The following is a 27,877-nucleotide window of genomic DNA, read 5'->3' as shown; positions in this document are numbered from 1 at the left end:
TAGGGAGAATGGGCTTTCAATAACCCACTATCTGTCTGTCCTACTATCTGTCCACTGGGGCTTTTCCTCCATTGGATCCATTCCCTGCTGTCCACACAGACCCACATCTAAGACAAGAAGCCAGATTCGCTGGCTTCACCTATCCAACCTCTATAGCCCAGTTTTCCACCCTTCCCAGCTCACTCAGCACATAGTAGGGAAGCTAGAGGCTAGAGGCTAGTCTTTGGCTCTTCCTCTCTCTCCCTTCCCAGAACCCAAAGTTCTTACTGATAAAAGCAGCTTCACAGTTTCACAGTGATCTCCTAGCCCCAGGATTTTTCCTCGAGTTAAAGTCCTGTTCTTGGTCTCATCAAAGATGGCACGAGAAATCAGACGACCTGGGTCCAATGCCAGGTCGTACCTGATGAAGCTTTGGACATCACCTGAATGGAGAGCAGAAGACAGAAAGGCAGAGAGAAACTAGGAGGCTCTGTTTTTCATTTATTTTTTCATGCAATAACTATTTGTGCCTATGACACTTGACTGCTAACCAGAAGGCTGGCGGTTCAAGCCCACCAGCCACTCCTCAGAAGGAAGATTGGGCAATCTACTTCCGTAGTATTTTGCCTTGGAAACCCAAGGAGGGTCCGACTTGATGGCACATAAAAACAACATCTATGGACCATGAACCATAGCAGGGACTATTGATAAAAGTAGAGAAGAAAATAAATGTAAGTCCCTGTCCTCATGAGCCTCACAGTCTGGTAAAGAAAATGAGTATGTAGGCTATGACATCACAAAGATATGTGTGCAAGTGTGGGATACTCTGGTGGTAGTAGTGGGGAGTGTATTCTAACACAGAGGACCAAAGATGCCTTCTTGGAGGGGCCAATGTTCAAGCTAAGGCCTGGATGATGAACAGAAGTCAGGTGAAGAGTACAGAGGAGAAAGTCCCAGACTGTGGAACAGTAGCTAAGACCAGAAGGGAGAAGGAAGCTGGCACATTTACAAAGCAGAAATATAAGCGTGGTTGGAATGTATTGAGTAAGAAGCAGTGCAATAATGTGAGGCTGGAGTGGCACATTGGGGCCAAATAAGAGAGGGCATCGTAGGGAAGGATTTTGGTCTTTATAAATGTGAGGGGTGCAACTGAGGGATGTTAAGCAGTGAGGGAACCAGAATTTTAGAGGAACTCTAGTTTCTCATTGTGAATAGGTTGTGGATGCAAGAATAGATGTGGGGAGCAGCTCAAACTGTTGTTACTTGGCTCTAGCTAGGAAAGAGAAGTGCTGGCCTAAAGGTGGCTGGGCTGGTAGCAAGAAATGGGTAGACTCCAGAGCTATCCTGGAGATAGAATTAACAGGCATGAGGGTGGGAAGAGGAGGAGAGAAGGAACCCAGGCTTCTGACACAGGCACCTTGGTGGATTTGGAGTGAGATTTGGATTCTCAGGCCCATCTAACTTGTATAGATAGGACTGAGGGCCTTTAGTGGGGTGGGGGACTGGATCTACTTGGAGGGTACTCACCCAGCTGGTCAAGGGAGCTTTTGTGGATAGTAAGACAGACTGTGGCATTCCCAGCTTCCAGGGTGGTGGGCACCTCCTCCCAGCACTGGTGCACAACTTTAGCTACCTCTGCGGGGGTGAATCTTATAGCTCCCCTTACTTTCAGCACAGGCCGACTCCTAAGGGATGTAAGCAGGGGCTGAGGACAGGGCACTGGCCTCTGGAAAGAAAAGTGTCCGGAGGGGATGGCGCAGCATTGGAGGAATCAGACACACAGTGAGCAAGGGCAAGGTCGGGGGAGTTGTTACCTAAGCAGCAGCAAGTGTCCCTGGGCCCCCACAGCCAAGTCTACCAGTCCGTCCTTGGTGAGATCCTGACCGCCGCTCAGTGACTGCCCAAAATACTGGAGCCTGGGAGAGAGCTGGGAGGCTGTGATCCGCTGGTCATAGAGGGAAAGAAGTGGGAGTCAAGGGACAGTGATTGGAAAGGTTCCAGGAAGAGATTTAGAAAGGAGATTTCAGTGAAAGGGATTGGAATGGAGAAGCTGGAAAGGAGAGATGATGGAATAGAAATGGAATGTAAGTGAGATGGAATAGAGTGAGACCATTAAGAACATCAAGAACCCCAGAAGAGAGTTCTTTTGGTCCAACCTATTATGAGGGTTCAGGTTTACTATGAAGTAAAAGAGGAACAATAGGAATATAATTCATTTATTTGTAGTTTCTTATGTTCATTTATAAATATCTGATGAATAGAGTGCTTGCTTACTCCTTGTGTTATCTACAAGAAGCCTGTGGAGGTGGTTTTTATCATTCCCATGTTTCACAGAAAACTAAGGCTCACAAAGGTAAGTTAGTCACTTACCTAAGGCCATATAGCTTGATGATGGCCCGTCAAAGGATTTGACCTATGTTTGACTCCAAAGCCCACTTTCTTAACTGCTAAGAGACTTCCAAACTAAAGTCTGTTTTGAACCAAAGGAGAAAAGAGAGATGGTTTGTGCTTAGTTGGGCTTGGTGGAATTCAGGGACCTAAACCACTAGAAGAGGGGAGTGATAGCTGCAAAGGGCGATGACTGAAGGTTGAGTGGGGGGAAAGGTGGAACTGGAAGAAGCAGAAGACAGGGGGCTCACCTGGCTGTGGGTGGGGCTGACGCCTCGTCCTGATGCTCCATGAAATAAGTAGACTGCGCCTTGGTTCTCCTGCTCCCCTGGAGCCCCAATGGCCACATCTGTCAGCTTGTCCCCGTCCATGTCCCCCACCACTGTCATGGCTGCTCCAAAGCGGCCCCAAGGATAGCCCTGCTCCCCATAGAGAACAGTCTGACAATGCCACTTAGCCTGCTGCAAAACAAAACCAGTGTCGGGTTCCAACTGGGGCAACCCCTCCACCCAGGACCCACTCGGCCCAGGCTCTATCAGTCACTCACCCCCTGAGGCAAGGGACAGACAGACACTTGGCCCCCCCGCGTCTTCTCATAGTAATGGGGGGCCCCAATGAGAACCAGGTCAGTGCTGCCATCTTTGTCCACATCCATGGAGCAGAGGGAGGCCCCAAAGTAGGAGCCAATCTAGAAGGCAGAGCCTAAAGTCACCTTGCCTACCCTCCCAGAAATGCTCCCAGGTCCCACCTCTCCCCAGGCACCTAGATCTTCCCATCAAGAGCTCCAAATGCCTCTGCCCACCCTCACATTCCACCCCAGCTTCCCCAATAGCCAACCTGGGTCCCCATGACTTCAGCCTGCAGTATCCATTGCATTGACGCCTGGGTGAAGATGACAACCTTGCCAGTGTGCTGGTGGCGGGGGGCACCCAGAACGAGGCTCTGCACCCCCTTCTGAAAGGCCAACTCAGTGGCATAACCTGAAGGGGCCAGGTCTTTGGTAGTCTTCCTTTTCTCCCAGGATCCTGCCCTTCCCAGACATCTCACCTTCCCGTCCTGTCCCCAGTAGCCCCAGCCTTTTCTCACCCAGGTAAGAGTCCCTCATGTCCACATTCTCCTGAGACATGTTGATGAAGGTGGGGATCATATTTAGAGGGTACAGGAAGGCACCTCCAGACCAGCTGAAGCTCCCCACAGCCCCAAGAACTGGTCCGTCCTAGGAGGAAAGGATTCCAGAGCTGAGCAGGCTGGAACAAGTAAACAGACTATTCCAAATAAATGTCTGCCACCAATTCCACTCATTATTTGAATTTCTTCTTCTCCTCTGTCCCCAGTCCTTATCAGCAGCCTCAGTGCTTACATGACCATGGCTTCTCACATCTCAGTCCAACCTTGCCGACACTGTCCTGTTCAGCCCCTATCACCTCTCACTCACTTTCTTCCTGCCTCCCATCTTGCTCTTCTCTGTTTCATCTTCCAATTCCCCAGAGTTATGTTTCCTCAAACCCAAATGTGTGGCAACAGCCCTGCTAGAAAACTAAGATGGCTTCCTGTCACCAACCCCCTTAGGATGGTATCTAGGACCCTTCCTAATCAAACCCATGGAGTTACCGTTTGTTCTAAAACACATCAAGTATTTGGCATGGAACGCCTCTCTCCCTTCCTCTCTTTCTGGTGATCAACTCTACTCTCCAAAAGAGGCAACTTCCAGTCAATCTCTTCTGTGGAGTCTTCCTCAGCTCCCCAGGGAGTGGTCGGTGCTTCCTTCTCTGCATAATTTATTGCCTTTCCAACTTTCATTATGGGTAATTTATAACATATACAATAGCAGTTCTTCAATGTACCTCCCACACCTAACCCATTGCCTGCTGTATGTCTCTTCCCGCTAGACAGGGTTTGCTTTCTTGTTTACTTTTGGGTCCCAGCTTCCCCAGTCCAGGACCTGGCCCAGAGTGGGTGACTGAGATTTGTTTCTCAAGAACATGCTTCACTCACCATTGTGAGGACTGAACTGAAGCCTTCTTGAGACATCTCGTGCTGGAAGGAGCTAATTGTCCTCATCTGGGTTCCTGTAGGGAAATAGGGCACTTAGGCTCCTAGACACCATGAGACCATGAGGACTCAGAACAGAGGGAGAAGAATGTAGTCTAGGGCTTGGGTTCTGGAAGAAATTTAGGGTGAGCTGTGAATAGGGATAGACTGTCACAGACGACAATTAGATAGAGGCCAATTCACTTCCAAGACCCAAGCTCAGTTCCTTATTTACCCTCAACTGCAAAGATCTTCTCCTGAAGCTCCTTTTGGATGCTGCCAAGTGCTGCGAAGTTGTCCACCATGAACACGTGGTCTTGCGGGGGTGCTGAGCCAATGGTGTTCAGCTCTTCCTTGGCAGCGGGTTCCTGGAAGGCATCTCCCACCTACAGAGAAGCAGTTGAGGAGAAGACCACAAGCTTTTCTGCCTGGATGAAGGGTAGGCTGAGTGTGAGGGAGCAGTAAGAAAAAGGCCGCACCCCAATGGCATAGCAGATGATGTCTGCACTCTCCACCAGGGGGATGACATCGCTATATTTCAGGGGGTCTTTGTATATCTGCCCATCTGTGATGACAATGAGGATCTTCTTGGCACCTTTGCGGGCCCCACTCTTACTATGAAATAGTTTGGTCCTGTTGGGGAAGAAAGGGACATGATTCTACTGAGAGGTGATTGATTGGGAAGAAGTTATTTGCAGCCCTAGGAGCTCATCTGGAGAGGTTGCATGCTCTTAGATTCCATCAGCCATGTTAAGAATCAATTCAGCCGTTTTTGAAAGACATATTGGTAATAATTAGAAAGACCTTGACCCTGTGCTAAGTGGAAGAAAAACAGGATGAAAATAGTTCTGCTCTGATCGTGACTGCATGAAATGTGTGAATAAAGATGAGCAGAGAAAGGCACAATATACTTAGCAAACAGTTTGTGAGTTTCCAGCAGGGAGGTATGAGGAGCCCTCATGGTGCAGTGGTTAACCACTGTGCTGCTAACCAATAGGTCAGCGGTTTGAACCCATCAGCAGCTCTGTGGGAGACAGATGTGGCAGTCTGCTTTCGTAAAGATAACAGCCTTGGAAACCCTGTGGACCAGTTCTGCCTTGTCTTGTAGCATCGCTATGAGTCAGGATCGACTCCACAGCAACAGGTGTGGTGTTCTGGTTTTGCCAGGGAGGTAAAGAGGGGGACAGCATCCTTTGGATAAAATGCCAACCATTCATCCAGCAGCTCCTATGTGCTCTAGGCTAAGAACCTCACAAATGAGCTCATTTAAACCTTATAACCAAGTTGTGAGGTTAACCTCATTTTAGCTTACTGAAACCTTAGAGTCAGTAGCTCCTGGAGTCACTCAGGTAGCAAGCAGGGAACCAGAGTGGGAACCCAGATGTGCCTATATCAAACCCCATGCTTCTGGCTGCCCCATGTATGTTCCTACGGTCCAGCCTCTCCAGGGAAACACAAGAGCAGAGATTCAGGCCTTCACCAGAGATAACTGGCAGAGAGTGAGACCACCAGGAATGTTCCAGAAAAGAGGCCTCTCTGCCCGCTGGCCCCAAACTCCCCTTTTCTCTCCTTTTCCCAGAGCCTCCCTTAGGCTCTGAGAAAATCACTGTTGGCCCAGCTTCGGGAGTAAAGGTGGCTGCCATACCCTTAGGTAAGTTGAGGAGGCACTTACACGGCAGTCTGGATGCCAGTGGCAGTGAACGTCAAGCCCTTCAGTTGGACAACGGGATCCACCAGGCTCTGAGGGTTCTGGCTGGTCTGGAATTGGGTGAAGGTGAAGTGGATCTCCAGGCGGTCTGAGTACTGCATCAGGGAGAACTGTTGAGGCAGAGAGGAGGGCAACGGGCACAAAGATTAGCTTTTTTTGGTTTTAAAGCCTTTTGCTTTTACAGTGATTTTGGACAGACAAACACATTTCCCATGTGTTTTTGAAACTCTGATATATAATATATACTGAAACAACAACAACAACAAATTAGTTGGCCCAAAAGCACAAAGAAAAGTGGAAAATCAAAGTCAAATAATGCTTCTTCTTTCATTGTCTTCAAGACATAACACTGTTCACCACAATAGATGTAAAATTTAGATTTTAAAAATTTTATTACATGAAATTATTTTGTTACTTCTATTTCCTCACTTCTCAAGAATTTACGAATGCACACTAATTGCCGGGAAATGAAATAATAAGTTAAAGATGTCATGAGTTACACAGGAAAAGACCTAAAGGATCATCAATTATTTGTCTGAATCACCCTCAAATTCCATAAGCAAAATTATTTAAAAATCTTTTCAATGTTTTTAAACAGCAAAAACATTCTATTTCATTCAGGATGTGGGCAAATATTAAGTGTCACAAGAGCTTAAGGAGCACAAGATTCCTTGAGACCTGGATACTTACCTCATCATGGCACAGCTCCATTGAACTATTACCTTACCCTTAACCCCCAACTCCCATCCCACCTCACCTCCACCCTATTTCTCACCCCTGCCTATACAAGGCTCCCCTCCCAGCTGTGCCTCCCCCAGGTAGGCCCTCTCCCATCCCACCCTGTTCTCCAGGCCTCATGTGTCCCATCTTCACCAGGACATTGGTGTCGGTAAACTGGCCCATCACAGCTCTGACAAAGTCCTTCATGAGGTCAAAGTCACTTTTGTCGATGCTGCTGGAGCCATCGATCAAAAAAACGATGTCCATGTCTTGCTTTGGACACTCTGCAAGGAGGGAGGGGGGAATCAGAGAGAAACACATGGGTCCTACTCATCTCCTGGAGCCGAGAAACACGTCCTGCTCAACAGAGTTAAGTTCTTGGCATGGATCTTCATTGCCACCAGGTTTCTGACCTCCTCCACAGAGGAGGGCCAGATCTGTTGGCCCAGTCCCTTCTCCCCTCAGTGGAGTCCCTGTTGCTCCATTCTTTCCCTAAGGTGTGGAAAAGAGGAGGAGGAAGTAGGGTACAGGGGCCAGGTTGGCTCTTCATTCATTTATTCAACAAATATTTGTTGAACACATACTCTAGGAAGGTCAGAGTATGGAGGAGGCAAATCAGCAAAGTGGTTCAGGTATCCTTAAAGGGTGAGGCAGAGATTAAAGACAGACATACAGAGGAGAAGGCACTGTGAAGAGGGAGCAGAGAGAGATGTAGACACAAGCCAAAAATTGTCAAGTGCCAAGATCTAGAAGAAGCAAGGAACAAGGATTCTGGCCTAGAGCCCCTGGAAAGAATACAGCCCTGCGGACATCTTGATTTCAGCTCAGTGAAACTTGTTTCAGACTTCTGGCCTCTGGAACTGTGAAATAATAAGTTCTTGTCATTTTGAGCCATCAAGAGTGTGGCAATTTATTACAGTAGCCACAGGAAACTGACAGGTGCTTTGGCTGCTGCTTCTCCAACTTTGGTTAAAAGCCCACCATGCCTGGCATTGTCACTTCTCTGGTCCAAAGCATTGTTCTCAGTCAGCACCCTGAGTGGGCCTTCTGATACCACTGATGAGATAGTTTATCTGTATCTTTCCCTCAGTCTAAACACATGGTCTTTAGCTGGAAGATTAGCAACAATAGCCATCACATATTAGGTGCCAGCTATAGTTCTAAGAACTTCACATAAATAAATCCCTTAAAGCTCATAACCACCTCTATTATTAAACTTCATTTTATCAATGAGTAAACTGAGACGCAAGGAGGGAAGTCATTTGCCCAAGGGCACAGAGGGCTTGCACTTGGACACCAGCTCTTTAACACCATGCGGACTGACTCTCAGAGAGATGTGACCACAGTGTCCCCAGACCCTGTTCTATATGGAAGACATTAGCAATGGCAACACTGTGCATCATGCTGTCCACACCTCATCGTTTGTTCCCCTGAAAGGGGAAAAGGTTGGTTTGGTTTGAGGAGTCTTGACAGTTCAGCAGTGAGTGATCCTGAAGAACTACCTCCCTCAAGGATTTCTCATCTCTACCACATGACTTCACCATCCTTCCGAAAGCATACCAAGCATCCCTGAAGCTGTTGGAAACTGAAAAACCCTCATGCTCCTAGCAGCCAGCATACTGGGGCCTCCTTTGACCTATAAAATCTTTACGCCTCAACCAGCTTAGGGCTCCTGCCCTTTACTGCCTTCCCACTGGGCCAGAATGTGTCTCCACCCCATCTTGGGCTTGCTGAGGCTCTCAGGAAGGGTCCATGAGCACAGGGGACTGTGGCCCAGGCCTCATGCTCCACCCACTCCTCAGTGCAGTGTGTACCCCATGCATAATTGTTGTCCCTAATGGACCTACCCGGCAGGGCAGCTGGGACTGTCCGGATGATCTGCAGGTGGGAGTCCAACAGGAGGCAGGATCCTTTTGCATACAGATTCTCTGCACAGGCTCTGTGCAAGGTCGGGCCACAGGCCTGGGGGCAGAGGCCTTTGTGGGCAAAGATTCCCCCAGAGCACCACTTCCTCTTCTACCCACAGCCCCAGCTTCCTTCAGCTCCTGCCCTTCCCCTCAGGATCCTCCCGTGTCCCAGGGAAACTCACTAGCAGCCAGGAGGAGTTGGTGGTGGCTGTCAGGGACAGTCCCAGGGACATGTTCAAAGCCTCTGGGGGGACTGAAAGGGCAGACACACCATTCACACTCATGGTAGCCTTCACGTGGCTGGAAGCTAAGAAGGGAGCGTTCAGGTCCTGGCACAAGTCACTCACCATACAGTGCAATGGGCTGGCATGTGCGGGTGTGGTATGCACAGTCATACAACCGTCCTGTTTGGTTGGCTGCCACCACCTCCAAAGGGGCTCCCACCACAAGTCTGGGGACATAACCATGATGTACAGTCTCAGAGGGGTGGGAGTAGGGTGCTTTAGGGAGAAGAAGTGTCATGAGATGAGGAAGTGAGACTTGGGAGGGAAGTTCTTTCCATGTGCCATTTAAAAGGCTTGTGAAAAACTGGGTTCTGAGTTTAATCTATATATAATTAAGGACCATCCTGGACTTTTTTTGCTTATTTATATATTTACATAAATACTCGGAAGGAAGGTTGGGCAATCTAGTTCTGTAGTGATACCGCCTCGGAAACCCAAGGAGAGTCGGTCGCTATGAGTCAGGTCCGACTCAATGGCACACAACAACAACAACAACATACATACATAAATACTGTGGTGGTTATGTTTGTGTGTCAACTTGGCTGGGCCTGGGTGAATGGCTGAGCAGCTGGTGGTAGTTATTCTCCATGATGAGATTGGTAATCAGCTCCATTGTGGGATCTACCACAAGCAGCTGAGTAGCTGCCTTTGGTATGTGGTCTGCTTCCTGTATATAAGGAGAAGCCTCGGAAATGGTCTCTAGCTTATGGCACCTTGAACCCTGCATGTAGCCGTGTCGTTGTTCAGCAGCCTGCCATGCTCTGCTGACTCTTGGACTTACAATGGACTTGAATTATGGCCTGCTGTGTGATTTGATAATATCAGGACTGTACCTTTTTACTTGTCAACCTTGGGCTTGGCAGCCTCAGCATACAGCAGCTGTCTGAGTGAAAAAACGACTCTACCTTCTGTGGGCTGGGAGCAGGAGGCAGAGCTGAACCCCAAGGTTGAGGGGCTTTCACCCAGCCCCTAGAGCCTGGCACTTTGAACTTGGGCTTAAAGCCTCCCAATTGTTAGAATAAACTGTTTGTTAAGGCCATCCCATTTGTGGTATATTTCTTGTCAGAGCGACACTAGGTAACTAGAACAAATACATACATAAATTTTTGAAAACATTCACCCAAAAATAAACTATTTATAACAAAATGGAATTTCACAACCATGGGTAAGTCCATGTTGTTTTTGGAATGCCATCATTTGGAGCAACCAACAAATAGATCCCCTCAAGTTAAATTGAAAATATTCAGCTCTCAAAACAAGTAAATGATTCTATAATTATTCTGGTTACTTCATGCCTCTCTAACAGAAAATACCACAAATGGGTGGCTTTAACAAACAGGAGTTTATTCTCTTACGGTTTTGGAGGCTAGAAGTCCGAGTTCAAAGCACCAGGTCTAGGAGTGGGTGAAAGTCCCTTGACCTTGGGCTTCAGCTCTTCCTCTTGCTCCCGGCCCACTGGAGCTAGAGGCATCTCTTCACTTAGGTAGCTACTGGCTGCTGAGTCTAACAAGGCCAAGGTTGACAAATAAAATGGCACAGTCCCGATACTGCCAAACCACACAGCAGGGCATTGATTCAAGTCCCATCAGGAGTCCCAAGACTGTCAGACAACATGGGAGGCTGCTGAATAACGACTCGGCTATTCGCAGGGTCCACGCGTGACAAAAAGTGAAGACCATTCCCAAAGCTTTTCATTATACACAGGAAGCAGGCCACATCCCTAAGGCAGCTACTCAGCTGCTCACAGTAAATTCTACCATGGAGTGGATTGCCAATCTCATCATAGGAAATACTACATCCAGCTGCCCAGCCATTGAAAATCAGGCCCAGCCAAGTTGATGTATAACCTTAATTACCACAGTAATCAATTGGACAATTTAGATATAAGATAAAACAAACAAACAAAAAAAAACACTGCCATCAAGTAAATTCCAACTTATAGTGACCCCCATTGGATTTCTAAGGCTGTAGAACTTTTTTAAAAAAATTTTATATTGTGATTTGGGTGAAAGTTTACAGAGCAAATTCATTTTTCATACACCAAGGCTATAAATCTGTACGGGAGTAGATTGCCCCATCTTTCTCCCTTGGAGCAGCTGGTGGATTTGAACCACTGACCTTCTGATTAGCAAATGCCTCACCCACTATGCCACCAGAGTTCCTTAGCTATAACATGTTGTTGTTGTTGTTATTTGCCGTCGAGTCGGCCCCGACTCATAGCGACCCCTCCTTGGGTTTCTGAGGCAGTATCACTACGGAAGTAGGATTGCCCAACCTTCCTTCCGGGGAGTGGCTGGTGGGTTTGAACTGCCAGCCTTCTGGTTAGCAGTCAAGTGCCTTAGGCACTATGCTACCAGAGCTATAACATAAGCAATTTAAATTAGACAATGTAAAGCAGCCATGACAGAGTCTATGACTGCATCCAGTCATATAAATGCTATGGGTTATTTATAAAACTCTCAGGAACTTTTTTTTTTTTTTAATTTTTGGAAAAATGTATCTGTACCAACTCCCCCTCCCAATGAGAAAACTAAACAAATGCTGGGGTGTTTTAATTAGCTTCAGAGCTCAGTTATATGGGCATTTCAGGCTTCATTCTAGACAGCTATTTCTTTGTGCAAAGTTGAAATCTCTGTCATGATTAATAGAATGTCTAGACATTGCTGAAGAAAACCTAATCAGATGGTTAGCAATGTGGGAGCGCTGGTGGTGTAGTGCCTAAGGCTTTTGACTGCTAACCAGAAGGCTGGTGGTTCAAACCCACCAGCCACTCCTCAGAAGGGAGGTTGGGCGATCTACTTCCGTAGTGATACCTACCGCCTTGGAAACCCAAGGAGGGGTCACTATGAGTCGGATCTGACTTGACGGCAATGAGCTTTTGGAGCATAAATGAGTGACTGTGGTAGTTAAGTTTGTGTATCAGCTTGACTTGGCCTAGTTGAGTGGCTGGGCAGCTGATGGTAGTTATTCCCCATGATGAGACTGGCTAGCAACTCCATGCTGAGATCTGAGTAGCTGACTTAGGGACGTGATCTGCGTCCCATATATAGGAAGCAGCTTTGGGAATGGTCTCTAGCTTTTTGGCATGCTTGAACCCTGCATGTAGCCAAGTCGTTCGTTGTTCAACAGCCTGCCATGCCCTGCTGATCTTGGGTCTTCATCTGGACTTGAATTAGTGTCCTGCCATGTGGTTTGATAACATTGGGACTGTGCCTTTTTACTTGTCAGCCTTGGGCTTGTCAGCCTTGGCAGCCAGCAGTTGACTGAGTGAAGAAAAGCCTCCAGCGTCAGTGGGCCAGGAGCAGGAGGCAGAGCTGAAGCCCAAGGTTGAGGGGCTTTCACCCAGCCCCGAGAGCCTGGCACTTCGAACTCAGACTTAAAACCTCCAAAATTGTCAGAGAATAAACTCCTGTTTGTTCAAGCCATCCCATTTGTGGTATTTTTCTGTTAGAGCAGCTCTAGGCAAACACAACAGTGAACAAACTTTTAGTCTAAACTATTGGCCTGCATGTTTTTTTCTCCACCCTGACTGTTCCTTACTGTAGGTTCAATATTTTCAGTAGTTGGGTTACTGGTCCAACAGAAGCCAGGAGAGACAATAACTTTGCAGTAACCAGAATGGTATCCTGCTACGTATTGTTTGCTTTATTATAAATGCTAGATATTGTTGAACAACGGTCAACAAGTGGTTTTCTTTTAAAAATGGGGCCTGAAAATGAAACCATGGTGATGGAAGGCAGAACAGTGGCTATGTTTAGATTTGTTGGCTATTGTTGATCAAGAGACAGCTCAAAGGAACCCTAGGGAGTGGAGGAAGGAAATGCTCTTCACCTCGATCTAGGTGGTGGTTACCAGATAAACACATTTAAAAACGTTGAGTTGTGCCTTTCACATTTGTGTGCTTCCATCTCTGTGTTATATTTCAAAACAAAGAAACAACAAAGCCCTGGAGACTGGCACTTGCCTCCAGGCACCTGCCCAGTCTTCTCCCCTGGCTGAGGAAGTGAAGTTGATAAACATCTAGACCTCACCTCCTTCTGGGCCAACTGAAACCTTCCTTCTGTGGAAGTCTGGTGGCAAAATGGGTGAAGCATTCAGCTGCTAACCAGAAGGTTGGTGGTTCAAACCCACCAGTCCCTCCATAGGAGAAAGATGAGGCAGTCTGTTTCTGTAAAGATTTACAGCCTTGGAAATCCTATTGGGGCAGTTCTACTCTGCCCTATAGGGTCACTATGGTGGGTATTGGGAGCTCTGGTGGTGTAGTGCCTAAGGCATTTGACTTCTAACTAGAATGATGGTGGTTCAAACCCACCAGGCACTCCTCAGAAGGAAGGTTGGGCAATCTACTTCCATAGAGATACCGCCTCAGATACCCGAGGAGGGGTCACTATGACATAAGGAGATCTGGTGGTGCAACGATTAAGACCTTGGCTGCTAATTGAATGATGGGGAGTTCAACCCACCCAACTGCTCCAAAGACCTGGCAATCTGTAAAGATTACAGCCTAGAAAACCCTGTGGGGGCAATTCTACTCTGTCTTACAGGGTCATGGTGAATCGGAATCTACTCCACAGCAATGGGTTATATATGAAGCCTGCATGGAACTTCCCCTCCTGGGTTTGATCTGTTCCTTCCTGTACCTCCCAGGATTGGTTATGCCAGCATCCCACTGTGACATGCACCTTGGGTATGTGTCTCTGGGACATGAGCATGTGTGGGAGGAAGCAAAATGAAAATGCGAAGCTCTGGTGGTGTAGTGGTTAAGGAATTTGGCTGCTAACCAGAAGGTCGGTGGTTTGAACCCACCAGCCTCTCCATGGAAGAAAGATGAGGCGATGTGCTTCTGTTAAGATTTACAGCCTTGAAAAAGATCAAAGGGACTCACTGTGAGTCGGAATCAATTTCATGGCAGTGAGTTTGCTTCAGTTTGGTCAAGAGGTATGCAAAATTTTCTTTCTTTCCTCCTCAGTCTTTCTCTCAACTGTCCTGTTTTGTTTTGTTTGCTACTTCCTGTTGTACTCCCTCAGGCACAGAGATACTCAAAAGGACTGGAGGGCGCAGTGTGCACCAGACCCTAAACTTCCTCAGCTCCTGACCAGTGGCAGAGAGTAGCAATCGTCACTGGGCGAGGGGAAGGGGGTGGTGTGGGAGGTGGAGCTGGCGGCCAAAAACCCGTCCTGGGAGGCTGTGAGAGGTGGGGAGGCAGAGGTGGGCGTGAGCCAGGGCTCCAAGCCCCCAGTACATCTCCATTGTCCTATCATGGATAATTTTATCTTTATAAAATCATTACGAATTTTGTGAGTGATCAACACGGTGGCACTGAGGAAGAGTAAAACATAGAGAGATGCATGAGAGGTACAGACAACAAAGATGAACCCTTTGCACATACAGTACTGCGTTGTCAGTGAAGGCAAACATTGGTATACGGGTGGATAGATGGGTGAACAGGCTGAACTATTAGGTATGTCTGTGCAGGGGAGAGTGTTCCCATGACCAAGTATAGGGTTGGAAGACAATGTTTCTACAAGTGTATTTGTATGTTCTGTAAGGATTACCAGGTATATAATAGAGCTGACAAGGGACAAGGTTGTAGTCATCTCTTGGCCACAGTCAGTTACCTACTGGGAGTAAGTAGTTGGACCTGTGGGCTCGGGACCATAGTCACAGGGGACATTGAGCTCAATTGGCATAATATACTAAACAAAAACATTGTCCCACATCTTACTTGGTGAGTAGCGACTGGGATCTTAGAAGCTTGCAAGTGGCCATCTAGATGCAACGGTGGGTCTCTCCTCATCTAAAGCGAAGGACAATGAAGGAAACTAAAGATGCATGGAAATAATTAGTCCAAGCAACTGGTACATCATGCGATCCTCAGCCTATACAACTATGAGACCAGAAGAACTAGATGGTGCCTGGCTACCACTGTCAGCTGGGTAGAATGGGAGAACAATGTAGAATAAAACTCAAAATGATAAAAAAAAAAAAAAAAATAGGGACTAGGTTTGCTGGTTTGACAGAGCCTGATGGAACCACTGAGACTATGGCCCCCAGCTGCCCTTCAGGTCTGGAATTGAACCAAATCCTGGCTACCACTGTCAGCTGGGTAGAATGGGAGAACAATGTAGAATAAAACTCAAATGATAAAAAAAAAAAAAAAAAATAGGGACTAGGTTTGCTGGTTTGACAGAGCCTGATGGAACCACTGAGACTATGGCCCCCAGCTGCCCTTCAGGTCTGGAATTGAACCAAATCCTGTGGCTTCCAGCCAAACAAAAGACAGGCATATAAGCTGAACATTTACATTTGGTGGATATACTCCTTAGAGAGATCAATCATGGGAGAATAGAAGGGCTGTGTATGCACAGAGAGACAGCTGGGGGGAGGGCAGGAGTGCATGGGAGGGCAAGACACAGGGAAGAAGTAACTATGTGGAGGAAGTGGGAGGGGAGCTATTGCATTGTGGGAAATTGCAGTCAATGTCATGAGACAAAGTGTATGTGAACTGCTGTATGGAAAGTGAATTTACTCTGTAAACTTTCACCCAAATCACAATAAAAATTAAAAAACAAAAAAACAAAAAACAAAACTCATTAAGAATTCCAAGAAGATGTTTGCAGAACACTAAGCTCCCAGTGCAGGCCCCTCCTTCTGAATGCGTCAGCGGCTCACTGGGTTGGTGTCACCCAGCACGGTAACTCATGGTGTGAGGATAAAGATTTTTGCTTTGTTAGGCCTGACTCCATATTAGAATAAAATTCCACATTTTCAGTTGAGATGCCATTTCTTTAAAACCTGGCTTCAACCTTGTGTTTCAATGAACTTGTTCTCCCTCTAAGTTACAGTTATCAGTTTCTGCTACATCCTGTGATCTAAGGCAGAGCCATCTATGTCAATGAAGGCTCCTGGGCCTGATGTTAGGACCTACCACTGGGGCTCTGACAAACACCAATGGAGCCTCTTCAGGGCTACCTGACTTCCAGGGACTCACAGGAAACGTTCTTTTCTTAATTACCTGTTGTCCTAGCTAACTTTTGGAAAATTGTTAATTAATCCTACATACGTCCTGTGTCTCTTTGTCCTTTGGTATAAGAAGCCCTGATTGTAAGCTTAAGCAAAGCTGATACTTTTGGAGTCACTGAGACCCTGTCTGTCTGTTGTTGGTACACCTCCCAATGAAACTCTCTTCTTCTCCTTAAACTCGGCTGTGGACTATTGGTGGCGCTGCTCCAGAGCTGGACCCTGGCATTTTTTGGGGAACAATGGTGTCACCACCCCCGTAGACCTTCTCTCATACCAAACCATACGGAATCCTTGTTGTTTTTGTTATGTGCCATTGAGTCGGCCCCGACTCATAGCGACCCCTCCTTGGGTTTCTGAGGCAGTATCACTATGGAAGTAGATTGCCCCATCTTCCTTCCAAGGAGGGGCTGGTAGGTTTGAACCGCCAGCCTTCTGGTTAGCAGTCAAGTGTCTTAGGCACTATGCTACCAGAGCTCGTTAGTAATGTTTATTATCAATTTCAATCATAGAATAATAAGTGATAGGTATAGTTGTAGATTGCTTAAATGTAATATTTCTTAGATTATATGAGTACTAACAACAAAATTGTTTTGTAAAATCTTTCTACACTCTGTACATCATCATGTTATATTATTTGTAACTGAGCAAAAGCCTTTTTTCATTTTCCTTTGACTTTTACTTCATTTTCAAAAAAAGTTATTGATATAGTTTCACAAATACTACTTACCACAGTACTGTAGCTAGAATACCAGGAAAATTGACAAAATCAATGACCATGAGAACACTGGCAACAACAGAAACAATAGCACTTGCAGACCAAACCCTGGGATTCGAAACCACGCAACTCAAAGCCATCATTGTAATTTGGTAGTAATGACAGCTCTCATCTGAGCCCATTAGCAGGTTCAAAAAGTAAACGAGCATAGAGTTTTAGCCTTGTAGGTAGATGAATACATGGAAGCTGGCTTACAAAAAGTGTTTTTGTTGTTACAACTCACTAAAGAAATATTTTTATGAAATATATTACATTGCTGCTAGAACATGGCACAAAAATTTTATAAACGGTCATTTTAGTGTCACTCCCTCTGATAGTGTCACCCAATACAGTCCACCCCCCACACCCCTAGTGACACCACTGGATCACAGGACTCTGCAACTGCGCTGGTCACATGCCATGAAGTTGGCACTACCTGGAGGGAAGATTAAAGGCCTCCCTACCCAGGCAGCCTCTTGCCCAGAGTTGTATGTCCTTCTTGGGATCATGAATAATTTGTGGTGGTGTTAGCGGCCTCAGAGGAGTCATAAAAGGGCTTCTCCCACATCCTGCCCTTCCTCTGGGAGGCCTCTGAATGTGTGAGACCCCACCCACGGAAGTCCATGTGCCTGCAGGATGGGGAAGGGAACAGTTCTTACCGAGTACCATATTGAGCCATGCTGTGCCCAAAGCTGGCTTCGTCCTCTTGGAAAACTGTGGGCTCCTCCACGTCTAGGTTGAACCCATGATATGAAGCCAGGACTGAAGAATATCAGAGAGGAGGTCAGAGAAGTCCCTCCCCCTGTGGCCTCCTGATTTCTTGGGGTCTTGATGCCCCACCCTACTCCAGCCTTGTTTCCCTATCAGAGTCCCTGCCTTCCAACTTGTTTTCTGATTTGCCATCTGTTTGGTTCCCTGTCCTCTTCCATCCCTTAAAAACAATCAAACCACAATGCAAAAAGCAACAATCCAGGGAAATGCCTCCTTTACACACTTCAAAGGAAACCTATGATTAGAAATTAGGCCAGGAGCCTGGTAGGTTTAATCAGGAATGCTAAGCACACAATTTATTATCTAAACTGAGACCTTCTGAGAGTGAAAGGGGGCACCACTCATCCATTGGAATTGCCCCAGACAAATAGGAATATATGATCACAGCGACCCCTCCTTGGGTTTCCTAGATGGTGCCGCTACGGAAGTAGATTGCCCAATCTTCCTTCCAAGGAGTGGCTGGTGGATTTGAACCGCCAGCCTTCTGGTTAACAGTCAAATGCCCTAGGCACTATGCCACCAGAACTTCCTTATATAAAGACTCTCCTACTTCAGCTTCTCCTTCTATAGACAGAGACTCCAAGATTCACGTTGGGAAACAGACTTAGTATTCTTTGATTAATTATTTGTAGTTATGTATTTCTCATGTCTATCCCACTTGGGGCCAGCCTTTCAAGGGGCAAAGACTGTGCCTATCTTGTCCTACGATGCCTGTCGAGGTGCCTGGCACTTAGCAGGTGTCTAATTAATGCTTGTTAACTGACCCAGAACCACACAGCAAGTCACTGGCCCAGCCAGGATTCCAGCCTGTTCTCCAGATCCTCAGCTGAGGTCATTATCCTCTGTGGTGGCTAAATTTAGTGAAAGAAAGCCTCTGTGAAAGACCCCACATTTCAAGAGTTTTTCCTGACTGTCCTGCTCCCATGCATCTATCCTTCCTCCTCATTCCTCCTAGAATTTTCTGCTACCTCTAGATTGAGTAGTCGACTCCAATGCTGAGACTGAGGAAGCTCTAGTAGGGCAAGTATCAAGCAAGGCAATGGCAGAGAAGGTTCAGATTCCTGAAGCCTGGGATTCTGGAAAGAGCTCAGATGTTTAGGGGACTGGAACCCTGCTATGGCCACATGCAAGGGAGCCTCATGTTCTACGCCTTCCTCCTTTCAAGTGCTTCTGCATCTGAGCCTGAAAGCCTGACAAGTAGCAGGACACCAAGGGTCTCAGACTCAAGGGGCCCAGGGCCCAGGCAGTTGACATCAATGAGTGTCAATGTGGGTGGGTGTGAGCACCAGGGAATTGTAGGAACTGCAGAGGTGTGTCCCTTCTAAAGGACCAAGCCACTATGAGGCTGCAGTACCCAGAGGTACCGGAGTCCCATTTCTCAAAACAAATTGGAAATCTGGACTTTTGTGTGTAATCTGACTTTTAAATGACTCATAATGCTTTAATGTGGGAGCTCTGGTGACATAGTGCCTAAGGCACTTGACTGCTAACCAGAAGGCTGGCGGTTCAAACCCACCAGCCACTCCTTGGAAGGAAGGTTGGGCAATCTACTTCCATAGTGATACTGCCTCGGAAACCCAAGGAGGGGTCGCTATGAGTCAGGTCCAACTCTATGGCACGTAACAACAACAACAATGCTTTAATGTGGTCCTGCAACAGCTTTCAACTTCTGGACTATGCTCTTGGAAGGAGTGGGACCATCTACATGAAATCAAGCCCCAAGAAGATGGAATACAACCTTATCCCCTCCCTAGTACTTTCAGTAAAGGACTCTGGAGGCACAGTGCCTAAGGCATTTGACTGTTAACCAGGAGGTTGATGGTTCAAAGCCACCAGCCATTCCTCAGAAGGAAGATGGGGCAATCTACTTCGGTAGAGATACACCACCTTGGAAGCCCAATGGGGTTCTCTATGAGTCAGAATTGACTCAAGGGCAGTGAGTTTGGTTTTTTTAGTAGCTTTGTTGTCTTCTCTTCCCTGAGGATGCTGGGACAGACTCCTCTCACTTCCACAGCACTCACACCAGGGCTCCACATGTGTGAGAGGAAGGGAGGTCTCAATGAATGTAGCATCTGGAGATGCAGCTCACCCTCCACCTGGGCATAACCCATGAGTCCATCTTCACTCACCTTTATTCAGGTCATGCCCTGTCCCAGATTCCAGGAAATTCCTCTTCCCATGCCAGATCCTGGAGACTAGGTCCTGCCTCTGCCTTCAGGCCCTCCTAATTTCTGTGTGAACTCACCCAGTACCCTCTAGCCCACCCTACCAGATGGAGGACCCCCTTCCCAACTTCTCCCCAGCCCTGAGGACCCCTACTCACCTCCCAGGAGGAGCACAGCTTGAGAGATCATCACTGAGTGGCACATTGAGGGGAAGTGAAGAGCTGGGCATGGAGCACTGACTGGCGCTCAGTGTCCTGAGGGGTAGTTAAACTAATGACTCAGGGCTCCTGATGTGGAGGGGGAGAGGCACAGTGGGGAAGAGGACCTTGGTTAATCATAAAATAGAAGTAGGGGCAAGAGGCCTTGGGAAAAATCCTTCATACACCTATAGGGGCTTGGCTTCCTTCTCCAGGAATTGGTTATGCCAGAAGACCATCTTTTTCTAGTCCTGGTCACCCAGCTGGTACCCAGGGAGTACCTGTAGCTCCATGGGTCCTCAAGAACTGGGCTTTCACAGTGGAAGAGGTAAAACAGAACAGACAGCTGAAGAAGCCCCCATGAAGTGGATGTCAGCTGGAAGGGGTAGACCATTGCCTTAGATGTCAGTGGGTGAGGCACCTGCATCAAGGTGTTGTCTAAAAAGCAGATCCTCATCAAGAGGAGACTGGATAACCAAACTGTGGTGAAGTCATATTATAGATTGCTACTCATCAATACAAAAGAACAGACTACAGAAATGTGCAACAAGATGGATGAATTTCACCAACTTTATCTTAATCCTAGGATTCCTTTCTAATGCAGTTCAAGAACAAGCAGAACTAATCTATGAAGATAAATCAAAAAAACTCACGGCCATCAAGTCGATTCCAACCCATAGCGACTCCCACTGGGTTTCCGAGGCTGTAAATCTTTACGGAAGTAGATGGCCCCATCTTATCTTCCGTGGAGCAGCTGGTGGGTTTGAACCACTGACCTTCTGGTTAACAGTCAAATGGCTATCCACTATGCCACCAGAGCTCCTTGATCTATGAAGATGGAAATCAGAAAATAGTTGCCTCTGGTGGGATGGGGAAGGAAATTTTAACATTTGTTAAGTATCATATTTAATATTTTAACATTTGTTAAAATAAAGGGGACAGGTAAAGGGGTGGCTGCTATTTATTCTCCAATTTTCTGTGTGCTTGAAATATTCTACAATTCAGCATAAACAAAAAGATGTTTCTCAAAAACATGGAAAAAGGGTCCAATGTATAAAATATGTGATAAAATATCTAACTAAGATATGTGTGTGTGTGTATGTGTGTGTATTTAATATGTAGACTAAACATCAAATATGTTAGTTACCATCATTTCCTCCTGCAGAATGGGATCAGGCCATCATGATCCATAATTCCACTGGATGACTTTTGCAAGTAGACCACCAGGACTCTCTTCCTAGTCCATCTGAGTCTGGAAGCTCTGCTGAAACCTGTCCGGCACCATAGCAACACCCAAGTGTCCACTGATAGATGACTCGGTGCTGCTCATGAGGTGCATTAATGGAGAACCAAACCTTGGTCTTCCACATAAAAGGCAAAAATTCTACCATTGAACAGCCACTGCACCTAAACATCAAGTATAATCCGCTGCCATCCAGTCAATTCTGACTCATAGCAATCCCTCAGGACAGAGTAGAACTGGTCCATAGATTTTCTAAGGCTGTAAATCTTTATAGAAGCAGACTGCCTCATCTTTCTCCTGTGGAATGGCCGGTGGATTCAAACCACCGATCTTTTGGTTAAAGATCTTTTGGCCAAATGCTTAGACCAGTATGCGACCAGAGCTCCTAATATCAGGTATAAAACCAAACCAAACCCACTGCCATTAAGTCAATTCCAACTCATGGTGACCTTCATGGTTTCCAAGGTGGTGAATCTTTAGGGAGGTAGATTGCCCCATCTTCCTTTGGCAGAGCAGCTGGTGGGTTTGAACTGCCAACCTTCTGGTTAATGGTCAAATGCCTTAGGCACTGCACCACCACAGCTCCTTAATATCAAGTATGGACAATACAAAATAATTTTCTAAACAAAAATTTTACTTCAAATGCTATTTCATGAACAGAAGAAATGAATTTTCATACTGGAGAGGCATTGATGGTGCTTTTGCAGAGAACTGAGTCAGAGGTTGTAGTTGCTGACATTGGGACTGATTTATATATTTCCTTGCAAAAACTGTCAAGGCCAAATGGAGCAATAGTCTTCTCCCTCTTGTGCCATAGGTCTGTAGCAGCCAACATCCCTGTCATCAGTTCTGTGGATCTGTGAACTTCTCTCTGGGTGAAGAGTCACAAAATAATTTTTTGACGATTCACCTTAATCCAAAAATTCAAAGATCTGTCTCTTTATTTCCCTCATTTTCACAACATTTCATCTTTTAAGCACAATCTTGACTATCACATTTTATACATTATCATTAATTTTGGACTCCATTTCATAAGCAAAAGAAGCCCTGATAGCACAGTGGTTAAAAACCCACTGCCGTTGAGTCAGATCTGACTCATAGTGGCCCCTCCTTGGGTTTCTGAGGCAGTATCACTCCCGAAGCAGATTACCCAACCTTCCTTCCAAGGAGTTGTTAAAGTGCTCACTAAAGTGCTAGGCTGCTAACCAAGAAAGGTCAGCCACTCCATGGAAGAAACTTGTAGCAATATGCTTCCATAAAGATTTACAGCCTTGGAAACCCTATGAGGCAGTTCTACTCTGTTCTGTAGGGTCACTGTGAGTTGAAATTGACTGAACGGCAATGAGTTTTCACAAGCAATGCTTGATGCTAAAACCTTACTGACTTCAGCAAATATAACAATTTCCAACTTCGTCTCAATTATATCACTCAACTCAGCAAAATTTTTGTTTCCCCCTCAGTTTTAGAGAACAATAAGGGCAAAATGCAATAAGATATTAAAATACTTACTCAAATCAAACATCTTTCCACCAGGCCCAGCGCCAAGAGCTGACTCAGACAGTAGACGTCTGCAGGGGCCTTAGTAGGGGTTCCACACTTAGGAGAAACATCAACTTTCAGTAATTAAAAAATACGAAGTTATGCTTAAAAAAAAAAAAAATAAGGAAACAGCATATTTGATATTTTCCAAACAGTTTAAAGAAGGACGTTTGAAAATATTTTCACCAAAATGGTCCATGCCTGTCTCAATAATGGAACATGAATCATTGGTCCCCAAGAGTTAAATTCCACATCCAGCAGTTTTTTCCCTCCTGACTCTCTCTTTATTGCAATTAAATGGAACCTCATTTGGACGACTGTGTATGATACTTCCTGATAAAACATGAACCCACAAAGTATGAAGAAGTTTCAGAGTACTTTTAGTGTTTTGTCAGGTACTAAGTTAATGAGCATTCCAAAGGGGAATGATTGAGTGCTGAGGTTTGTGGATAATAGCAAATGGATACTTGTTCCAGGTTTTGCTGTATTTGGATCAAAGAGATTTTCTTGATGTTCAGTTGCAATGTTAAGATGTGGTTTTCAGTTATGTCCAACAATAAATACATCACTTGTATTTTTTTTTCTGATGGGAAAATTTGGTAACACAATTTGGCCTTAAGAAATTCCAATAGTTTTCCCTTAAAACTACTGTGATATTTTGACCCTAGAGTGGCAGGTTTAGTCTATTTAAGACACTGGATAATCGTATGTGGCTGAGATGAGCAGCTTAAACCAACCATTTGAAATTAAATACTGGGCTTATGGTTATCATCATACTGAGGAAGTGTTTTAAATCTCAGTAACCACTTAAAAAATCCCATTTGAATACAATGGAATATTACTCAGCACTAAAAAGGAATGAATACATGTAACAATAGGGAAGAATCTCAAAATAATTATGCTAAGTGAAAGAAGCCAAACAAAAAGAACAAATGCTGAAATAGCAGAGGATTCCACTTATGTAATCAAGAAAGCACAAACTGATCTGTAGTGACAAAACTTTCACTGAGAACACAATAAGATATTATTTTTAAGAAATCTAAAAAGGACAAATACTGTAAATATTGTATGACTTCACTTACATAAAAAGACAAAATCAGGTGAATAAATATAGAGAGACTGAAGTTTATTAGTGTTTACCAGGGACAGGAGGCAGAGGGAAAGGGGGAGTTTATGGAGTACTGAACTTCAGTAGCCATCCAAGGCACAATTGGTCTCTGTTTGCTTGGAGCAACAGAAGTAGAAGGAGAGTCAGGAATATGGGAAGAAAATGGAATGTGTGGCTAATTGTCTCCAAGAACACCTGCCTCTTTTGCTGTGAGACCAGAAGAATTGGATGGTGCCCAGCTACCATTACTGACTGTTTTGATCAAAGATTTTACAGAACACTCCTGATCAAAAGGGGGAAAATGTAGAGGAGAATTTTAAATTCTCATGGAACCCAGACTTTCTGCTGCCATGGAGACTGGATGAACCCCTGAAATTATTGCCTGAAGGTAATCTTTAAATCGTAAATAAAAAAATATCCCCTGAAGCTAAATAATAGGTTAGCCTAGCTAGAAAAGAATGTCTGCCTTTACAGCTAATGGAGGCAAAGTTATGATAACTTCTTAGCCATAGCCAAACACCTCGAGGGAGTGAGTTGCTGGACCTATGGGCTCAAGACCATGATCGTGGAGGGCATCAAGCTCGATTGGCATAACATGCTACACAAAAACATTGTTCTACATCCTACTTTGATGAGTAGCAACTGGGGTCTTAAAAACTTGCAAGCTGCCATCTAAGATCTAACAATTGGTCTCTCCTCATCCACAGCAAAGAAAAGTGAAGAAAATCAAAGAAGCATGGAAGCAGTTAGTCCAAGGGACCAGTAGACCACACAAACCTCAGCCTATATGACCCTGAGACCAGAAGAACTAGATGGTGCCTGGCTACCACTGTCAACCACTAGAAATGGGATCAAAATTGGAGATCCTGAATAGAGTGGGAGAAAAATGTGGAACAAAACTCAAAATCATAAAAAAGACTAGGCCTACTGGTGTAATAGAGGCTTGTGAGACCCCTGAGACTATGGTCCCTACTCACCTTTCAGGCCTGGCATTGAACTCACTCTTATGACTTAACTTCCAGCCAAACAACAGACAGGACTATGAGGCAAACAATTACACCAGGTAGGTAAACTCCTTTGAACAATCAACCATGAGAGATTAGAAGGGCAGCATTTGCACAAGGAGATAACTCAGAAGGCAGGAATGCATAGGAAAGAAGGACACAGGGAAAAGGTAACTACAGGGAGGAAGTGGGAAGAGAGCTGTTGTACTGTGGGGATTGCAATTAATATCACGAAACAAAATATGTACAAACTGCTGTATGGAAAATGAATTTGCTCTGTAAACTTTCACCCAAATCACAATTAAAAAAAAAAAAAAAAAGTCTGCCTTGAGCACATGCTCTTTGAAGATCTCTATAAGGCAATCTACTTCCGTAGTGATACTGCCTCGGAAACCCAAGGAGGGGTCGCTATGAGTCAGGTCCAACTCGACAGCACATAACAACAACAACAACAACATAATGGAATCAAATTGATAACAGCAACTTGAAAGATTAGATAGGAATCTTAGGGGAAAGTGAGTTTATGTTAGTGGGAGAGTAACAATGCAGAAAAGAAGAGTGAGAATGGTTGTACAACTCAAAGAATGTAATCAATGTCACTGACTTGCACTTGTAGAAACTTGAATTGGAGCATGTTTTGCTATGAATGTTCTCAATAAAAATAAAAAACAATAAATTATTTTTAAAAATTCTATACTGCCAGACTCCTCGGCCCTTTTGCCTTTTCTGTCATCTCCCTGCTTTCCTGCCTCACTGCTTGTGGGCCGTGGCCTGGTTCCCTCTCCTCACCTGGGTCCCCGCAGCTGACTCCTCAATCTGTTCAAGTGCTGAGGAGCAAGGATGTCTCCTTGAGGACTAAGGTGCGCCTGACACAGGCCATGATATTTCCAATCTCCTCGTATGCATGTAAGAGCTGGACAATGAATAAGGAAGACCGAAGAAGAGTTGATGTTTTTGAGTTGTGGTGCTGGCGAAGAACGCTGAAAGTACCATGGACTGCTAAAAGAATTAATAAATCTGTCCTGGAGGAAGTGCAGCCGGAATGCTCCTTGGAAGCGAGAATGGCCAGACTTCATCTCGCCTACTTTGGTCGTGTTGTCAGAGAGGACCATTACCTGGAGAAGGATGTCATGCTTGGTAAGGTGGAGGGTCAATGAAAGAGGGGAAGGCCTTCGACGAGATGGATTGACATGGTGGCTATGACAATGGGCTCAAGTATAGCAAGGATCATGGAGCTGGCGTGGGATTGGGCGATGTTTTGTTCTGCTGTGCATGGGGTTGCTATGAGTTGGAAACTTCTCGACAGCACCTAACAACAACGACAGCAACACAAATACTGTCAGAAAGTAGATCATTCATTTCCTGGAAATGGGGAGGAAAGGACTGAAAAGAAGGAAAAACAAGGAGACCATCAACGTTGGTAGGAATGTTTACCATCTTGATTGTGGTGATGGTTTCCTGGTGTATACATGCATCAAAACTTAACAGAGTGTACATTTTAAATATGTGAGTTTATTGTGTATCATTTATACCTCAGTAGAGCTCTGATGGCATAGTGCCTAAGACATTTGACTGCTAACTAGAAGGCTAGTGGTTCAAACTCACTAGTCACTCCTCAGAAGGAAGACTGGGCAATCCACTTCCTTAGAGATACCACCTCGGAAACCCAAGAAGGGGTTGCTATGAGTCAGATTTGACTCAATAGCAGTGAGGTTTTTTTTTTTGTTTGTTTTGTTTTTAAATCTGTTTTTATAACATCTTAAATGACTACCCTTCTTTGTGACAAGCATTCAGTATGAAATGCCAAGTCTCCTCCCTGCCCATTTCTCCACATAACACTGAACAGATGAACACCCAGTGGCCATGAGTTGATCAGGTTCACGATTTCCCTTTCCTTCAATGCTGAATAAAGATTGTGAGATGTGTTGTAAACTGTCCACTGTTCTCTGTGAATAAAGTATGTAGTCCAGCCCCATTAGGCCAGTGGCCCATCAGTCCTTTTCCATAGTTCACAGGATAGACACTAATGATAAATAACTAAACAAATCTTATTTTCTGTTGCTCAGATTTTCAGCAATAAACAAAAATTCAACGAATACTTCCCCCTTATATATGCACAAAAGCCAAAGCTGATTCAGACTTTGCATATCAGTGACTTAATCCAGCTGCAAAGTGATATATATGTTCACTGTCCCACACTCAAGATTTAACCACTACTATTCCTCTGTTAGGAGCTCTGGTAGCATAGTGCCTAAGGCACTTGACTGCTAACCAGAAGGCTGGCGGTTCAACCCACCAGCCACTCCTCGGAAGGAAGGTTGGACATTCCTACTTCCGTAGTGATACTGCCTTGGAAACCCAAGGAGGGGTCGCTATGAATCGGGGCCGACTCGATGGCAAATAACAACAACAACAACAACATTCCTCTGTATGGGAGCTCTGGTAGCATAGTGCCTAAGGCACTTGACTGCTAACCAGAAGGCTGGCGGTTTAAACCCACCAGCCACTCCTCGGAAGGAAGGTTGGGCAATCTACTTCCATAGTGATACTGCTTCGGAAACCCAAGGAGGGGTAGCTATGAGTCAGGTCTGGCTTGACAGCACATAACAACAACAACAACAACAACAATTCCTCTGTATACCTTTGACATCATACAATGTCCAAGTTGTTCCTTGAAAAAGGAGTTTTTTCACAGCTTATTTTTCAAGCATACTGCCGGGTGCCATTTCCTTCCTGGCTGGCAGAGCTAAAATTCTGAAGCAGATACTCACTTTCTCGGTACTCCATGCAGTCAGAACACGGAATTTGATTCAATCCTGGTCAATGAGATCTAAGAGAGAATCTGAGGATTTTTAGAAAAGATTTACTTCCTGATAATAAGAGATATGAGGAGACACTGGCCTTCCTGCCTTTGGGTACAGTTATCTGAGGACATAATGCCCAGAGAAGCCATCTTGTAACAATTAGTGAATGGTCTAAGGACATAAGCCACTTAAGGATGGCCAAATGGAAAGCTGGAAAGAAACTTCATCTTCATGTCTTTGTTCAGCCACTGA

At 45.4% G+C, this 27,877-nt stretch overlaps 1 protein-coding gene across 1 annotated transcript in view; it reads right to left on the bottom strand.

The window, feature by feature from the left end:
* LOC103209941 (integrin alpha-D) overlaps positions 1 to 27,608 on the bottom strand; it is a 36,960-nt gene extending 9,352 nt beyond the window's left edge. The window contains exons 1-17 of the mRNA XM_042782961.1: positions 27,593 to 27,608; positions 17,454 to 17,556; positions 9,081 to 9,184; positions 8,916 to 8,986; positions 8,674 to 8,788; positions 6,980 to 7,110; positions 6,071 to 6,216; positions 4,878 to 5,031; positions 4,634 to 4,784; positions 4,363 to 4,436; positions 3,454 to 3,583; positions 3,205 to 3,347; positions 2,915 to 3,055; positions 2,619 to 2,828; positions 1,794 to 1,924; positions 1,507 to 1,664; positions 268 to 422 (exon numbers count right to left, since the gene is read on the bottom strand). Coding sequence (XP_042638895.1) covers positions 268 to 422; positions 1,507 to 1,664; positions 1,794 to 1,924; positions 2,619 to 2,828; positions 2,915 to 3,055; positions 3,205 to 3,347; positions 3,454 to 3,583; positions 4,363 to 4,436; positions 4,634 to 4,784; positions 4,878 to 5,031; positions 6,071 to 6,216; positions 6,980 to 7,110; positions 8,674 to 8,788; positions 8,916 to 8,986; positions 9,081 to 9,184; positions 17,454 to 17,556; positions 27,593 to 27,608 — 2,133 coding nt within the window. The remainder of the gene's footprint in view (positions 1 to 267; positions 423 to 1,506; positions 1,665 to 1,793; positions 1,925 to 2,618; positions 2,829 to 2,914; positions 3,056 to 3,204; positions 3,348 to 3,453; positions 3,584 to 4,362; positions 4,437 to 4,633; positions 4,785 to 4,877; positions 5,032 to 6,070; positions 6,217 to 6,979; positions 7,111 to 8,673; positions 8,789 to 8,915; positions 8,987 to 9,080; positions 9,185 to 17,453; positions 17,557 to 27,592) is intronic.
* Between the last annotated feature and the right edge of the window lie 269 nt (positions 27,609 to 27,877).

Source organism: Orycteropus afer, unplaced genomic scaffold (assembly GCF_000298275.1).
Source record: "Orycteropus afer afer isolate SDZICR_OR568_19922 unplaced genomic scaffold, OryAfe1.0 scaffold00542, whole genome shotgun sequence".
In the NCBI taxonomy this organism is placed as follows: domain Eukaryota; kingdom Metazoa; phylum Chordata; class Mammalia; order Tubulidentata; family Orycteropodidae; genus Orycteropus; species Orycteropus afer.
The sequence above is the reverse complement of the archived record's forward strand: the minus strand, read 5'-3'. Positions and strand labels throughout refer to the sequence as shown.